General features: G+C 42.2%; 1 protein-coding gene across 1 annotated transcript in view; it reads left to right on the top strand.

Annotated features, from left to right (window-relative positions):
* The window catches only part of Dgki (diacylglycerol kinase iota), a 301,404-nt gene extending 293,242 nt beyond the window's left edge, over positions 1-8,162 (top strand). Inside the window, exons 30-32 of the mRNA XM_050148045.1 lie at positions 1,344-1,380; positions 2,939-3,038; positions 5,705-8,162. Coding sequence (XP_050004002.1) covers positions 1,344-1,380; positions 2,939-3,038; positions 5,705-5,821 — 254 coding nt within the window. The 3' untranslated portion in view covers positions 5,822-8,162. The remainder of the gene's footprint in view (positions 1-1,343; positions 1,381-2,938; positions 3,039-5,704) is intronic.
* The last annotated feature ends 4,704 nt before the right edge of the window (positions 8,163-12,866 follow it).

The raw sequence follows: 12,866 nt of genomic DNA, 5'->3' as shown, positions 1-12,866 counted from the left end.
TAAAAACAACTCAGCAGGTGATGTTAAAATAGTCTGGCAAGTGTCGTGTTGAATAATGTGATCAGCAAAGTCCACTGGGCTAGGAGAGTTTCTGTTTAGATGATAATTTATAGTACTTAAGAAAGACAACAGAACCTACACATAAGGGTAGGTGTCATATAGGTAGGGTGTGGTGTTGGCTCAGAAGGAGCTCTGTGGAAGAAATGTGTCTGCTACCTTCAGAGTTAAGAGGATGAGGGCATTCATGGAAGGAAGTAGTAGTCAGGAGGTAGAATAGCAAAGATCCCAGTGTTTGTCGAAGAAGGGAATTAATTAGTAAACAGACATTGAGGGAAAAGAAAGGCCAACTCATTGTACATTTATATTCTAACACCTAGAAGAAGTATCTTGCAATGGGGCATCTATAATCATCTGACATGTTTGCAAGGCAGTTATTCCATTTTGAAAATGAAAAAATTTCAAAAAGTATCTCCAAAATATGACATTTAGACGATGTATGTGTCTTTACTCTTCTCATTATACTATAGAAAGCCCCTTCCTGTAGCTGAAGAGTGAAAAGGATCCAAAATCTATTCATTTGGCCCCTTCTCTCTACTGAGACAATTATTTTTCAGTTAATCTATTCCAATTAATTTCTTCAACTTCACTGAGAAATAATCTTTTTTTCTTTTTTCTTTTTTTTTTTTTTTTTTTTTTGGTTTTTCGAGACAGGGTTTCTCTGTGGCTTTGGAGCCTGTCCTGGAACTAGCTCTTGTCGACCAGGCTGGTCTCAAACTCACAGAGATCCGCCTGCCTCTGCCTCCCGAGAGCTGGGATTAAAGGCGTGCGCCACCATCGCCCGGCCAAATAATCATTTTTCAATGTGTGTGTTTATGTGTCTGTGTCTGTCATGTGCTTGGTGGATCCACACATGCATGTGGGTGCAGTCACTTTTGTGGACATCAGAGGACAATGTCAGGTGACTTTTTCTACAGCTTTCTGTTTCCTTGAGACAGGGTTCTCACTGAACTTGGCTAGGCTGGCTGGCCATTGACATCATGGGGTCTCCTTTTCTCTGCCCACCTGTGCTGAGGTTACAGGCACACAGAACCATGCCCAGCCTTATAAAAAATTTGAGTGCTGGAGATTTGAACTCAGGTCCTTTTGTTTTTACAGCAGGTGTTCTCATCCACTGAGCTATCAGGCATATTGACTGCTGGCATGCGGAAAAGTGGTGATGGAGAATCCTCATAGCCTCACTTGGTCTTATTATTAACCTTGTCACCAAATTCATCTTTTCTGTTCACCTGTCAACAATATATTTTTGAACATCTTGCTTTTTTCTTCTCTTTGCTGTCGTTTAGGACCTGCAGAATTGTTGGATATGGCAGACAGTGAAACGTGAGTGTTGCCTTGCATTCTATAGTCTAAACAATTGGGCTCAAAGCATAGCTTGTCCAGGAGGCATAGCAGTTTTAACTTCACTGATTAGAAGCCCCCTTTAAACCGTGTTCACGGTGGTACAAAGGTAATCAGCTGCATAAAGCTACACAACAGAAGCCAATACTTTGTCTTGTGATGATTACCTACATAGTCAATGCTACCACTGCCATTGCCTCTAGGCACCCTACCAGCAAGCGACATTTACACTGGTACTTGGACTGCTGACAGTAAATAAGTACATGTATCTTTATCTCTACCATATGCAGCGATTTTTTTTTTTAAATCTGGGATCTGTGAGAAAATGAAGCACCCATGTCTGAAGACATCTGCTGCGTGCAATGGCACGAGTGCTGTTAACCAGTCTGTGATGAGCAAGTGGCATGCCACCCCTGGAGAACTGGAAACATGGTTACTCAAACAGTTATAAGCTCTGGGATGGTCCCTAAACTGAAAATGTTTTCTCCATCATTCTCATTCTTTTGGCATGTGAATAACCACTTTTTCACTAACAGGAGTAAGAAAAAGATGAATCCTTAACTCCGAAAGCCATATGGGGACCACGAGGAAGTTTCAAAGAAGTCAGACAAAGGATAAAGATAACTGAGCAGGTTTAGAGAGGAATGAGCTGATAGTCAGGGCGTAGATGTGAGAATGGACAGGTAGAATAGAGGGCAAGTGAGAAAGGACATAGCTGTGAGCTGCTGGTCCACAGGGATGCTGTGCTGGCATGGTTGTTAGTGGGGCTGCCATTCATCCTGGTTTGGCTTCTTTGTGGTTGACAATTGATTTCCCATGAAACATGTTGGCATTAAGCATCTCTATACCTGGGGACTCAGAATGGCAATATCCTTCACTTAGCACACCTCACAGACAGATGGGGGCCCGTCTGCTTTTCCTTGCTCCCCTCCCCTGCATGCTGAGAGGCTGGTCTCAGGCGTATTCTCTATGTGAGAGAATCTGGTCCTGTGAATTCTGCTGGAGTCTACTACAGCCTCTCAGACAGCCGTTCACTTGATAGATGTAATCCAACATTGACTGACTAGCAGGGGAAGAAGGCAACCTGGCTCCTCAAAGTTGAACTGGCAGGACAGACTCATGAAGGTCAGAATGACTTCTACCATGCCAGAAGGGCTGGACCGTGTGAACTCCATGAAAATACACCCATGCTCTGCCTCAAGTGCTTGGATATATCTGGACAATTTTACTCATTCTCTTCGAGTGTGTAAATCCAATAGCAGTGATCAAAAAAATTACCACCAAGCCACGCCCAGTTTAGAAAAGTAGCTAAAATTAGATTTCAGTTTGTTAATGAATAACAAGGTATCTGTAGACACCCCAGGCCACGTCCCTAGCATGCATGTGTTCTGCTGTCCTCGGCCTCAGCTACTTACAGCGAAGGAAGCTAAAGAGTACACAGTGTCAGCAACTGGGCAGGATAAGCCCCTCATTCTTCTGCTGCCTCTCCATCACTTCATCTGTCTCCAACCCTTGCCTGGTTTCTTAATCTTTGATTTAGGGGCGAGACCGCACTGCACAAGGCTGCCTGCCAACGGAACCGGGCTGTGTGCCAGCTTCTGGTGGACGCGGGAGCATCTCTGAGACAGACAGACTCCAAGGTAACAGGATGAGTGAGTGCAAGCATCCTCCCACTGTGAGAGATCGCAGGCACGATGGCCTCCACTTGTGCCCTTAGCACAGGCATCCTTTCTGTGCTCATGGGAGGGCCGGGAGCTTTGGAAAAAGGAGGAAAAAATAGAGTGCTTCATTTAGAGAAACTGCAGTTTAAATGTAGAAGCACAAAGGGAGGAGGGTGTGCATTTGCCTGTGGTACTTTATAGACCTCTATACATGCTAAAGAAAGACGGGGGACTCGAGGCGTCCTGATGAAACACCAGCAGGCAAAGAGTGGGGAAGTGAGACCCACAGCCAGAGGATGGGGATGTGGTGGTGTGAATGACCTAGTCTGGCTACTAGGAAGTATCTTTAGGGTTCATCTTTAGCACCAAATCTAATATAATTTAAAAATCTATGATTTGCATTGCTCCATACATGGGTGCCAAAGTGCTTGCCTACTGGTTGACTCCTCAGATGAGGGGACCTCACTTTGAGATGGCAACAGCTGCAACCGTGGTATAGCCACATCACTCTGTATCTATCGATTTAATTTTAAGTACCTGTATGTATATTTATGTGTGTGAGTACATGGCTATGCACCATGAGTTCTAGAGTCTATTGAGGCCAAAAGAGGTGTCAGATTTCCTGGAACTGAAGTTACACATGGTTGTGATTCACCATGTGGGTGCTGGGAATTGAACCTGGGGCCTCTGTAAGAGTACTAAGTACTCTTAAGTGCCGAGCCACCTTTCCAACCCCAGTCACTGTTAATTCGTCTGAATCTTTCTTTGTGTTTTCTTACATTAGCATGCAAAGCACTACGCTTGATGGGCGTGCGAGCCGAAAGCCAGAGGAAGAATAGCTATTGCACCATTAACTCTGTTGATTTGTAGCATGGTACTGAGCTAGCAAGCCCTCCTCATTTGATGACAGAATATCCTACTGCCTCAGTAGGACAATGTGTGACAACAAAGAGTAACAGAGTTCACGGCCCTATATCATTTTAATAGCCCAGTATTTTGCCTTACAGTGATACTTATGTCAATGAAGCTTGACACATGGTTCCATTCTTAGGTCAGGTTCTAAATCTGCAGAGCATATAAGCATATTAAGATGGTCTTGAGACCAGAGGTTGTTAGTAGAACATATAAGCCACCTTTATCAGAAAGTTCCCATGGATGGAGGGAGTGGACCAGGAAGAGTCTAGGAGAACTGGATCTGGTGCCATCCTCAGCAGGTTCTGTTCACAAGGACCTGTCAAGAGGCAGTTGATGAATGGAGTGTGGGGGTCATGTCCACTCTGGGGAGTGGACCAAGGACAGAAATAGGAACAGGAACAGAGACAGACAGCAAGGCAGGCAGGCAGGCAGGCAGGCAGACAGACAGACAGAGAGACACACACAGAGAGAGAGAGAGAGAGAGAGAGAGAGAGAGAGAGAGAGAGAGAGAGAGAGAGAGAGAATCATAGGAGTCAACCTTCTGTCCTGTTAAGCACTTGGAGTTTTGAAGGACTTTGAGTAGACAGTAAGAAAGAACTAACTTTATCTTTGTTTCAAATTTTAGTCTTGGTGAATTTGAAGGAACATTAAGTGAACCTGAGTGGACTTGTAGTGAATTCCTGCTAAGAATGATCTCCTAGGATATTGCTTATATCCTAAACATTTCGAGAGAAGTTCCATTCACAAGTACGTTCAGCTTTAATCTAGCACCAGGTTACAGAATGGTCAGATTAACTGATTCTAAAACAGAAATGGTGCAGATATATCACTGTGTGGTAAGATCTCTAGAGCATAATTTTGAGTGAAAAGTTATGATGTTCAAGTAGGATGCCTGGTATGACTCCAACTGGTTTTAAAAATGAGAACCAAGCAGACATACCTACATGGAAATAGAGAATAAACTGAATCATATTTAGATCTAAGAGAGGGGATTTCAAGTGACTTTTGATTTTCTTTTAAGCTTGTCTGTATTTCTAGTTTTCTGGGTATGATCATAAAAATCAGAGTTATTTATATTTTGAATACACTTATATAACCCCTAATAGGAAGAAGTCTAAGGTTCACTTCACCCTATTTTTCTGAATACTTACGAGGTGGGGAAGTCAACCTCATCATTATCAAAGTAAAGGCAAGATGGTTTACTAGAGTTGTATAAAAGTAGTACAGGAACCTCAAACTAGGAATTTAGTGTTAGGTGCAGACTGAATGTGTGAACTCTTAGGAAAATGAGTGTTGAGACAAGCCAAGGAAGTCCCTCCCGGATGTTTTGTGAGTTACTGCTCTTCCTCTCGGCTTCTGTTACTTGGTTCACCATTGTTTAGTGAAAAGGAACCCTGAATTATTATCCTGAAATAGAATCCCTGTTTCATCCAGTACTTCCCCTGTCTCCTTGGCTTTCAAATTCCCTGCACATGGTTTCTCCCCACAGGCTCAGAGAGTCTATGGCGTCCTGTTTACTGAGATGCATATTCTGTCATCGCCCTGTAATTTACCCACACATGTTTATATGACCCTGATTATAGAAGAAAATGGATTGGAAGTGTCTCATAAATTCTGAAGCATCCAACATGGAAGGGTTCCTTGGAGGGACTCATCGTTGGCTAGCCCAAGTCTGTGACCTATGGGTATCATCTCTCTCCAACTATTTGTTTTTCTTCCGTTATCTATAGGGAAAGACACCCCAAGAACGAGCACAGCAAGCTGGGGACCCAGATTTGGCTGCTTATCTAGAAAGCCGACAGAACTTTAAGATCATTGGCCATGAGGACCTGGAAACTGCAGTTTGACCCTGGGTGACAGGCACAAAGAACTCGAGCAAGCGTATCACCTATGCCCTCCCGGCTACTGGGCAGCTCCTCTGGAAGAAGCTAATGGAATTCATATCGGCCTCTCTCCTGCAAGGATCTATCTGAGACCACACTACCAGGTTTAAGGGCTACCGGGATGTACAACAAGGACATGATAGCCCATTGAGAAGGAGGCAGGCCGCCTGGAGATTTGTGGAGTACGTGTTCCACAAAATTTGATCCTTATTGCTTCCAGCAAGTAGCATGAACTTCTGCGTTCACCTGTCTAATTTATTTCAAAGATTCTGAGGATGTTCACATAAAATGGCACTGCTCCCTCCTCCCTCTCTGCATTCATCTTTCCCTTGTACCACATAACCTTACTGTAATCACCCATCGATTTAGAAAATATACTATCTCTTCTCTTTACTTTCAGTCTTCCAACCACAAGGTTGTCTGAAGGTCTTTTGAAACCCTCCTGGATGTCTTGCAGAAACATATCTGTAAAACCACTTCCATTTGCAGACTAAATATACCAAGTCTAGTTAGTGGCTTTGCATGCCCCCTACCCCCTCTGGTTTCATCACACAGGAGCTGGGAGGTGCCACAGTGGTAACGTCAACATGTGTGCTCTGTCTCTGAGGTATGGCGGAGCAACATGGGAGCTGTCTGTGCTTGAAGTACTGCAGAGAGATTGCCCAGGGGTCATCCCAGGCAGCTGGGCTGTTGGTGGTCAGAAGGACTGGTTCAGCTTGGGCTGTTTGTACAGCTCGGTACTGCCTATGTGTAGCCATCTCTGCCTTCTGCTGCAGGGGAGATGTGTCTAGGAGTCGGTGAAAGCCCCTAGCTAGTTTACAGAGCCATGCGATTCTAAGTGCTGTTTCAGGGACAAGGTTGGGCCTGTCTAGGACATTGGTTATAGGAAATGGAGCCTTCAAATGTTTAGTCCTAAGCTTTGTAAAGTGATAATAGAAAGCAGTCTAATTGGAAAAAAAATAGCAAAAATAAAAGTAGCAAAGTGTGTCGCAACAATATACTTCAATAGGAAAACAGCCTTTGGCATTTTGGGCTCAGGTTAATGACTGCCGGCTCGTGGATGCAGTGGTGAGAGGGGTTCAGGTTTGTTTTTCTAAGAGTTCAGTTTTCAGGATGTCAAGGAAGGCTTGACCCACGGACAAAGCCTCATCTCACCAGTTCCATGGTCAGACTCTCAGGATATCTGGCCCTTCCTAGTCTGTACTTCACTCGTGACTTTTTAGGTTCTGAGATCATGTCTGATAGCCCTGTTTTCCGTGTATTTGGGGGTTTATTAAGCTCTGCTCCATACTTTTATTTTTTTTCCTGTCACGAATTTCTTAGTATAAAGCATTGTGGCAGAAATGGCTTTATGAGATCGTCACTTCTCTTCATGCCATAGATCTGGGGGGGATCAGGTAATGAAGAGGAGGGGGAAAATTGCTTTCTACTCAAAAATCTTCGAGTTAGGTGTGGGTCACAAACACAGGTGATGTATCTGAGGGCTTTTCCTTCTGCTTTCTTCCATTTTCTTTTCTCTTGAACACAGGAAAATGTTTCCTCCATGTTTCTGCATGTGACCTTTAATCTCACAGTCCAATGGGGACAATTTGTTTACCAGAGTCACGTATAATCATTTGGAAAAGATGGATACAATGTACCATATTAAGTCCAAGCAGGCTTTGAGTGGGTGGGGGCTTCATTACCAGAGCCTCCCTATAGTCATTTCAGGACCAATCTTGGCATCATTTCTAGCCGGGGGAAAAAGGGTTGGCTAAGAGTAATGTGTTTTTAGGCATCCATCTCAGAACTGCAATTTTCTCTTAGATTTTGCAGGGAGGGGAAGCAGGGGGTCTGGACTCGATTGTTTCCAGGAGCTGAAGTCACTGGGTTTCTGTTAGAAGTTTTTCAGTTGTTGGGGCTGTCAAGGAAATATTGTGATGACAAATATAATCCCTAGAATGGACTGGAACCTTCCAGCTCCTAGATGGAGTCAAACATTTGGCCAAGCAGTTGGTTATCCAGCTGGCCAGTGCTGAGATACAGGACTATATTTTCGTTAACCACCATCTCACATTTCTGTGAGAATGCTTCAAAACAGCCCCGAGAAAATTTAGGATAGAGGTGGCTAAGGGCCAATCCCAATAACTCCAACGAAGGCACGAATAAGTCCCTGGCACAAAAGAAGATGCAGTACTAACTACTGTAAGGGTCCTGGTACATGTAGAAATTGCACCCCTCCCCTCACAAGAAGAGAAAAAAAATAGATTCTACATCATATGTGTATGATCCATCTCTGGAAAAATAACACCTCTAAGACTTGGTGTTTCAAAACAATGTGAGCAGAGAAGCCACAAGATTTCATGATTTCATCATTAAGTCTACCTCCTGTAGGGTTTTTGTTTTTAAAATTATTTGTTGTGTGTGGTAGTTCTGAGAATGAGAAAGAGCTAAAGCCATGTGGTCCAGGAGTGCCTGCCTCTGCTTAAGTATATAGTCTCCCATTTAGTGAGCCAACAGGAGGTACAGAAGAAAATGATACAATCCTGACCCCACAAAGTTTCTCAGACATAAAAGTATGTACCTATGGAAAAAATGTTTATGCAGTGAGCTGGGGCTGTGTTGCAAGAAGCAGGCAACCCAGCAAGTCTCCTGTATCCAGTCCCTTGGTTTGGAGAACTGTCCTCTTTGGAATTCCTCTTTAAGTTAGGCTGGTGGGAGGATGAAGAATGAAATGTTATTAAAAGACAGAAGCTAGTGCTGTAAAGGTAATCATTTTTGTAACCCCGTATTCCACAGGCCATGAAACATTAGCCCAGTCCTTGCCCCTACCACATTCACTGACGTGACAGAGACCAGGAGAGGATTAACCCAGAAGACTAAACAGCTTGACTGGGGATTTTTGCTTTGAGATTTCTGGTCACCTCCATGGAGGTGATAATTGAAACCCAATAGGAGTTCTAAAGCAGAATTGAGCTGCAGTGAAATTAGTAAGAACTGGTGGAAGGCCCCTGTGTCATGTTGCTTTCTGCCTTGCCAGAAACTGCCCAGGCAGATTTGGCTGGGTTTTAAGATGCTCAATAAGGGCACTACTTCCCCCTGGAACCTGGTAGGAACTCCTTTGCCCAATGGGTCTCTGAAATGTATTTGCTAGAATTCCTAGAATATTCATGTCTGAGAAAACAAGGGGTGGCAGTTTCCTTTGATCATATGACACGGATATGAACACAGATTTTAGTTATGGAAGTAGCACATGCAATTATACAGGTTCTAACTCCACGGAAAGTGTCACGTGCAGCGTGAAGACATCCTCTGCTGGTGTGTCTCACTCCCCAGCAAGAGACACCGTCAGTGTGGGCAAATATGATTGATGATAGGTTATGTCAGAAATATCTTGCTCATATACATGCATAGCTGTACATGTACATGCATATCCATCCATACATAAGTAGAAATGTATTTATTTGTATACATATATGGGCATATATGCCATACACACATATTGCATATGTTTAGACAAGAAGACATTCTAAAAGCATGCCAATCATCTTTATGTGTATAGTTAACACTCATAGGTGATGACACAGAATTTTCATTTAGCTGTTATTTCCTCCATCCCTGAGCTTACTTCTACCCCTACATCACTGTAGTTGCCCTTGGCATTGGCTACTGTCAGAGTCATAAAGTCCGTGACCAATGAGTCTTCTGATTATTTATATGTTGCCTCCCATGATGCATGAAACCAACTTTAGCCCTGTGGCTTGTCTACTTTTGGCTCTCAGAGGAGCAAAGGAGAATTCTTTCTTTATGACCCCCTCACTCCTCTAAAGCTGAGTCGATAAGCTTTCTAATGTTATTTAACTAGGGCAAGCTATTGTCAGGACGGGGATAGATACTCGGGTGTGGTCTAGGGGTTGGAGCAGCTTGTCTTCCAGTAGGGGAAGCTAATTAAATCATTGAGCACAGCATGGTGTTTTATTCAGTTATGCTCTTTAAAAGTAAAAATAGGTCTTTGTGAAAATGGCTCATCATAACCACCAACTAAGACTGCTAATTGTTCTATGCAGCTAAATTATGTTCCTGTTAGGAAAAGAAAGACCATGTATTAAATTAGCTCTCTGAACACACTGTAATATGTATTTAGTATAAGCTCCCTTCTGCCCACATTGCAAACATACTGCCTTTGAATCTCTCGGTGCTTCTCAGCACTGAACTCCACATTCAGCTGATAACATGTCCTCTTCCTGTGCCCCTGTCAGCGCTCGTTTTCTGTCCCCCAGCTTTCTGGCTGTGAAACATTGCCGGCACTACTGTCTATCACTTTGTTTCACAGCTGCCTAAATCTTCCCCAGATGTTATGATCGAAATATACATCAACATGAAATTTCCCTCGGGGTCAAGTTCCCATGTTACCCGAGGGATAGGCACATGCCTCCTGACCTTAGCTATCTGACAGAATTATGGCACATTGATTCTTAGAAGCAGTCTGTGAGGTTGAGTTTATTTTTTGTTCTAGTCACGTGAGAGGTCACAACCATGAATAGTTCCTTCATTTGAAAGGGTGTAAGTGACATGTGCTTTCAAAATCATCCAGGGAACAGGATTATATATTGGTTATACTCTCCAGAGTCATCTGTGGTTTCTTTGAAAAGTTGTTAATGCAGTTTCATTAGAAACCTAAAAACAGAAATAAGCAAAGGATACCACACTGGACAATCCACTCACTCAGAACATTGAAATGCATTATTCTGGTCCCAAAGAGGAAACAGAGAACAATCATAAAGTATTAAAGCAAATAGCTTACAGTAGAAACTTGGATGTTGAATGATGTGTTCCTCCAGGAAATACTTATTATATATACATTCAATCATGATCATCCAATAATATATTCAAAAACCCATCATGTTTGCAAGTATTTCAACATTTCTTTCAAAATATTTATCGCTCACTGTGATACAGATTCAGTAAGAACATAGCTATCTAAGAATGCGGGGGTAAACAATTTCAAGGAAGTGGTAGACAGAGATCAAACCACAAACCTAAACAGTTGAAGGTCTGTAAGTTGCATGTGTTTGGACTTGAGGGTACCTCAGCAATGGCCTGAAAGTTCACCAGGATCATGTGATTTTGTTACTCTTTGTTCTGTGTGAGCAAATGCAATAGTATTATTTTGTATTTCCATTTCCTTGGAATCCTGGTAAAGTTCTTAAAAATATAGCCAAAACTTTGACTTTAAGATGAAACTTAGAAACCCTACTTAAGGAAGGGCTAAGAGTTATTTATCCCAGTCCTCAAGAGCAAAACCAGGAGTAATAAGCAGAATTTTCAGTGGGTTGTGATTAAATATAAAGAAGATGAAGTATGAGTTGCCAACTAGTGCAGTGGGCATCTGTACAGAGTTATAGACTTTCAACATCTGGAAGTAGTTAGATGGAGGGGATTTGACTGTTCTTAGGCATGTCACTAGAAGGGATTTGTGATCTGAAGGGGCTGCAAATTAGATTGTTGTTTTCTTTGCCTCACTTTGAGAATGGCTTTGTCTGATAGCAACATTTGATCTTAAAAATTAATGGGAACCTTGATTCCTTAATTAAAACATCACTTTATACATGAGGAACTTGAAAATGTTGGAGTGGATAGGCTTTAGTTCTCATTTTAAAAAATTAAAACCAACTAAGCACAGATTCAAGAATTCAAGGGGGAAAAAAGGAAAAGCACATAAGGAGATAAAATTTCAAAATTCCTCTGAAAACATTTTGGGTGTTGATGAGTATTTGTGAACATTCCCAAGTAAAGCCTTATTGGAAATCTTGCCATTCTTCATATATATAGTGCTGTGATTTGAGATTCTTAGAATTAACTGTAACCTAATCACAGAAAGAAATTCTGCCTCAGGGACAATTAGGAGCTAAGTAAATGTACACGAAAAACAACGTGGAAACTCCCTTGGTTTCTGGTACCAACATGGGAATTGCAAGGGACTATATCAGAACAAAACAGTGGGGTAGGTTTTCTCTTTGCTTGCAATGTTCTAGCAGCAATGGTATCTGAGTTGGCTGCCTTTGGTAGTGGGAGCAACAGGGACTCTCTCATGTCTCAGCTCTTTATTGAGACACAAGTGTGGTTTGCAGTATAAAGCAATTAAACAACAACTCAAATATGGTTTATTAACAACTTCCCATAAGATTTTTTTGAGTCAGCGCATTGATAGTTTCATGGATTTTGACACCTCTGAACTTTGATATCTATTAGAATTCGATGTGGAAGATAACACAGGTAAGATATTCTAAACAAGGTTCCAGCATAGTGAATTCAGCCTGCACAGATTCACACAGTGACAGGGCCCCCACCAAATAAAGGATCTGTTGAAAGTACAGACAAGCATTACCTCAAATAGATGCTTGCTAGGAAAATAGTTTCCACCATTGCCTTCAATGGAGCTTTACATCGGTTGTTCAGATTTCTATGATACGAAGGTTTCTCTCTCTCTCTCTCTCTCTCTCTCTCTCTCTATATATATATATATATATATATATATATATATATTCCACAGCCAAGTTGAATAGAACCAAGAGAGATCTTAAAATTGGAATTCTAGATTTTTTTTTATCAAGAGGCATGCCAGTGTGGACATATTTCAAACATAAACGTGTTTAAAGTTTAGATACTGTGATAAATTCTATGCAAAAAAAAAAAACCTAGAGGTGAGGGCTGAGGACTCATCTGCTTGTGATTCTCATTCCCACTCCTCCCCGTGTGTGTGTGTGTGTGTGTGTGTGTGTGTGTGTAAGTGAAAGTACTCTTTTACATCCTTTGAAGGCTGATATTGTTTCAGAATGCTGTACCAAAAGGTGTTGAGAATGGCCCTATCACTCAGGGAATGATTGATCTGTTTATGGGAGGGTGTGGGTGCAAAGTTCATCCTATACAATCACATAGTAGACATTCAGACACATGAGAAACCATGCTGTGCTTGAACTGGAAAGAATAGAGAATGTTCTTCCATTCTGATCCCATAGTCTCCCAGGAT

The sequence above is a fragment of the Alexandromys fortis genome, unplaced genomic scaffold (assembly GCF_014885135.2).
Source record: "Alexandromys fortis isolate MF-2015 unplaced genomic scaffold, M_Fortis_MF-2015_v1.1 scaffold_57, whole genome shotgun sequence".
Lineage (NCBI taxonomy): Eukaryota > Metazoa > Chordata > Mammalia > Rodentia > Cricetidae > Alexandromys > Alexandromys fortis.
The sequence above is the reverse complement of the archived record's forward strand: the minus strand, read 5'-3'. Positions and strand labels throughout refer to the sequence as shown.